Source organism: Galeopterus variegatus, unplaced genomic scaffold (assembly GCF_000696425.1).
Source record: "Galeopterus variegatus unplaced genomic scaffold, G_variegatus-3.0.2 Scaffold3891, whole genome shotgun sequence".
Classification (NCBI taxonomy): Eukaryota; Metazoa; Chordata; class Mammalia; order Dermoptera; family Cynocephalidae; genus Galeopterus; species Galeopterus variegatus.
In genome coordinates, this window is record NW_007730002.1 from 54,988 (window position 1) to 60,293 (window position 5,306).

General features: G+C 40.1%; 1 protein-coding gene across 1 annotated transcript in view; it reads left to right on the plus strand.

Moving 5' to 3' along the window:
- Window positions 1-5,306, plus strand: part of GPR137B (G protein-coupled receptor 137B) — a 27,989-nt gene that overhangs the window by 14,862 nt on the left and 7,821 nt on the right. Inside the window, exon 5 of the mRNA XM_008586228.1 lies at window positions 1,619-1,747. Coding sequence (XP_008584450.1) covers window positions 1,619-1,747 — 129 coding nt within the window. The remainder of the gene's footprint in view (window positions 1-1,618; window positions 1,748-5,306) is intronic.

Sequence of the window (5,306 nt, forward strand, 5' to 3'; positions counted from 1 at the left end):
CGGCGCCCTCTCCCGGGCGCCCCCCGGGCGGCCCCGTTTTTTTTTTTTTTTTTTTTTATGGCTATCTAGACCTGTATGTTGCAACCAAGATCATCTGGGAGCAGGCAAAACACATGACCACAGCTGCCAGTGTTACCGTGTAGGATGGAAAAAAACAGAGTGTACAACTGAGACGTAGTGGAGAGGAAAAGTGACGTGTGAAGTCTGAGAATAACCTTTCTGAGCAGTAGCATGAGTTTTGTTTTGTTTTTTAAGTTGGGTGATAGGTGTATTATTATGCTTCATAATCAAATAATGTCATTGGATTCATGATTGTATAAATGTTATCGAATTTTAAAATTGATCAAAACATAATTGATTATACATGTTTGTGCGGTACAGAGTTTTTAAAAAAATTTTTCTGCTTTTTACTTTTTATTGAAACAGAATTGATTGCACATATTTGGGGGGTACAGTAGTTGATATTGAGTTGAGTATCAATACCTGTGTGCAATATGTGATGATCAAATCAGGGTAATTGGTACACTCATCTTTACAAAACATAATCATTCTGTGTGACCCTTAACCAATTTCTCACTAATCCCCCTCCCGCATCCCCTTTCCGCAGTTCTGTTCTCTCCTTCTGAAAGTTCGATGGATTAGTGATTATTGGGTTTTTTCCTTTATATTTATTTATTTATTTATTTATTTATTTTAGCTCTGTGAGGTACAGAGTTGAACATCTGTGTACAGGATATGATGATCAAATCAGGATAATTTGCATATTCATATGGATGATTAGCATATCATTACAAGTCAAGACAATTAGCATATAATAATAACATATTAGAACATCATCATTCTTTGTGTCCATTAACCAATTTCTTGACAACCCCCTCCCCCTCCTCTAGGAACCACAGTTCTGCTCAGCATGAGTACTTTGGGTTACTGTACTTTAAGGGGTTTGCTGAGGTTTATGGAGCACACCTCTATGGTTTTTCGTGCATTCTCTGTCATTGAAACAATGGTGCCTAAACCCAGCTGTGCCTTCCTCTCACACGTGCAACCTGTTCTGAACGGAGAAGATGGCCTCATCTTGCCCATTTAGCCGTCTAAACGGCCAGAACCCAAACACCCTGGACTCGGGGGATTTGTTCCTAGACAAGCGAGCCCGCAGTGAGCTTTCAAGGGTAAAGGACAGGATATGGTTTATGTGAAGACAAGTTTAAAGGTTGATGTGTTTACCCTATGCATAAGATTAAGGGATAATTCCTGAAGAATTTAGGAGGAGACAACTTAATATCCTCACTAGTTGATTGTTGAAGAAATGAAACTCAGATTTAAGTGAGGGAGTCACTTTGGACATAAGGAAGAGTTGTGTAGGGTGAAGTAATAAAACATCAGAGATTGGGAGTCTGTCTTTGAATATTCTGAAGATAATCACCTATCCTGTATGGTTTAAATAACCCTCCACTTGAGGCTAGGACCATTACTATTATCTGATTGCGGTATGCACATTTTAGGGTAAAGTAAAATTACTATATTAGGATGATTCTTTGTCACATCAGTAAGAATCAAATCAGATTTATTCCCTCTGCTCTCGTTCTAGTGACTCTGTTTCTCCCTCTCTCATGAACAGGCAGATTTGAAGAATCAGCTGGGAGATGCCGGCTACGTCGTATTTGGAGTGGTGCTTTTTGTGTGGGAACTCCTACCTACCACTTTAGTAGTTTACTTCTTCCGAGTTAGAAATCCTACAAAGGACCTTGTAAGTACACCATTTTATATTTGCAGAAAATATCTTCAATTCTAATCATAAGACATGCAATTAGAATTTTTTCTTAGCTATTCAATAAAGAGAGCCTCTTTCATCCCAATGTGATACAAAAAGTTCCCTTGGCTATTTTATTGAGATGTTCTAGTTTCTTAATTCTCCTTTGAGAGAAATGTGTTTTTCATTTAAGCTTTATTTTACTAAAGAAATAAAAGTAAGTTGCATCTCAAGGCCTGGGGAAAGTGATTAACTACTTAATGAAACACAGCCTTGACTTGCTGTGAACCAAATATATTAGCTTTTCTTTTAGCAAAGGAAAATGGAGAATGGTAATTCAGTTCTTCACCCTTATAGTATGCTGGGTGGTGATTAGGTGCTGTAGACTGGATGACCCCCCAACCTCACTGAGGCTTGACCCCCACTGTTGACTGTTGAGGGTGGGAGATCTTACTATGGACATTGAAAGGTGGGGCCTTGAAGAGGTGATTAGATTGCAGGACCATGCCCTAGTGAGTGGATTAATAATGGCGGTCAGGGGTGTGGTTCTGAGGGCTTTAAAAGAAGAGCACATGAGAGGTTAGTTTCTCTCTGCTCTGCCATTTTCTGCCACATGCACACCTGGGTCACTGTCTCCACCACCAAGGACTTCACCAAATGTGTTCCCTGGATTTTGGACTCCCCAGCCTCCAAAACTGTAAGCAATAAATTTCATTTTTTTATAAATCACCCAGTTTCAGGGAATTTTGTTATAAGCAACAGAAATGGACTAATACATTAGGGAATGGGAGGATAAGGAAATAAACATATTATTATGAGGAATGCAAAGGCCACTCCCCTAACTTGGTCACATTTCTGCTCAACCAACGTTATGTAAACACCTTTATGGGAGCAGGAATAGAAATGCAAAACCCGGCAGAGTGAGAAAGCTCCTAGGAGCCTTGCACCACAAATTACTCCAGCCACACAGACTAGTGAACTAGTGGTAGAATTTCGACTCACTGAAACCCACAGAAAAGTACAGTGAGTGGATTTGAGCCGATTTGAGCAAATTGTGGGTGGGAAGGAGCGCACAGACGATGAAGTCCACGAAGAATTCACAGTTCTTGTTCATACCCAGATAATAACCGTCGTGTTGTGTTTTTCTGATTCCTCTCTGCATACTCACTAATGAGACTGGGGTGGGGCGGCTGGCGGAGCTCAGCCTGGCAGACTGGCTCAGGCCACAGCCAGGGTGCAATCCAGATGCAGGTGCAGCCTCCTGCCTGTTCGTTGCAGTGTCCTCAGCTGCAGAACGGTGGTTCTGCACTGGATCTGACCTGTGCCTGCATCGCGGCCACCTGGAGGCTTCTGTAAAGTCAGACCCCAAACACCTCTTTGTCACTGGCAAAGAAACACGTGAAAGGTAGGCAGCAGATTCTAGGCTGATTGCAGCTCCCTGTTTTTCTTCCTTCTCTGAAGAAAGATAGCCTAAGTTTTCTGGGCACCTGGTTTGACTGAGGCACAGGTGAGGAGTGTGCTAAGCTCGTTGCACCTTTGCTGGGGCTCTCCATGTGCCTCCTGTCACTTCCTGGTGTTCATCTAGCATTTCATTATTCCAGTGTTCTTAGCAGCTACACCCCTAAACCAGGGCAGCCGGAAGGAGAGATGATATATCTGAATTCTGAGGGGTGAAAGGCTAATGTGATATTGTCCAAAGTACTCTTTTATTAAATGAATACAGAATAATATTGATAGTCTAATCTGCATTCTCAGATCTCATTATCCAGGGAGACAGGGTATCCTCAGCACTTTCCTGTGTGTGGAGGGTTTCTTGGTTATTGTGTTGGAATGTATCTACTGTGTAGGGCATTATCGAGAACAGCAGTTCTCATGTTTTTTAGTCTCAGGACACTATATGCTCTTAAATTATTGAGGACTCCAGAAATTTTTGTTTGGAGAGGAGGTTGTGTGTATCACATTAGAAATTAAAACAGAAAATTTTTTTAAATATTCATTTTTTAATTCATTAAAAATAATGAAGCTGTTGCATATTACCATAATTTTTTAAAATAAAAAATAACCACATTTTATAAAACAAAATAGAAGACTAGCATTGTTTTAAACTTTTGTGAATCTTTTTAACGTCTGGCTTGAGAGGAGACAGCTGGATTCTCCTATGTATTTCTGCCTTCAGTCTGCCATGATAAGTGGTTTTGGTTGAAGTGTAGGGAGAAAAGCCAGCCTCAGAGAGATGTGTCTTTGCAAAAAAGTGGAGTATTTTCATAGCCTTTTAACATAATTGTGAAGATTCTTCTTTGACACTATACCCAAACTCAACAAGTGTGGTTTCTTAAAAGTGAGTTGCAATATGGAATCTAAAATCCTATCAATGATCTTTGCAGATCGTGTGATACATTAAAATCCATTGGTCTATTCTGCACAAAGAGTGGATCTTTCACCCACTTATGGTTTTGTAATATCATGCACTGGTCATTTGGAAAATACTGGTTTATTGAGTTATGCAGATCTTCCAAATGTTAACAAGTTTTCATTATGCAATACCCTCCCCCCAAAATCTCTTTCATTAATATCTCCACTGATCTTATCAGAAAAGTCTTTAAGTACTGAGAAGCTGTCAAAGATCATGGTAGAGAGTATTTACAGGTTTTCCAAAGCTTCACTTTTTGCTCAGAAGTTCAAATTTTATCAGTGATATTATACTGTCAGTTGCTTTCCCTGAAGTGACAGCTCACTTCATTAACTTTCAAGAAAATATCTGTCAGATCCCCAAGTCTGATTAATCATTGTTCCTCTGAGATGTCTATTAAGTAAAACTAAAGTTGTATGAAAAAGATAGCGACAACTCAAACAGTTGTAGAAGCTCTCTTCTCCAGACAACTATCATACGGTACAGGTGCTTCATGCATGCATTCCGTTTTGTCACAGTATAAAAAAGATGTGCTCAAGGGTTGAGATTAAATAGAATTAATCTTACTGCTTCATCAAGGACATCCTTAAGTGGAACCATCTTTTTTTAAACTGCGAGTACAGGGTGGTGATGGATATCGTAGCTGCTAGTGTGGCTGGTACCTCTGCTCCGATATGGGGTAGAGCAGCTGCAGTTTTACTCACCCCTGCTTTTGTGCCATACATGCAGATGTTGACACAGTAAAAAAAGCAAATAACAGTTAAATACACTAATTATGAAAATAGTTATGACCTTGCAGATCCCTGAAAAAAACTGCAGAGACCTCTAAGGGCTCATTGATCACACTGATAATTGCTCGTCTGCAGTGGCATGTCAGTGAATTAAAATGAATCTTTTTGCCCTAAATGATATTATCTCCTAATTTACCATGAAGGAGTGAATTTGTTATGAAGGATGCATAATAATCACAAATAGAAAAACATTTTCCCATGTTTATGTAGCACTCATGAAGTCATATCATTAGCCAGTTATTTGGATTGGCAAATCTGGCTTGGAGCCTGGGTGTTTGTAAAATTTCCTTGGGCAATGGGGCCGGCCCGGTGGCGCACTGGATAGTGCGCCGCTTGGGAAGCGCGGCGGCACTCC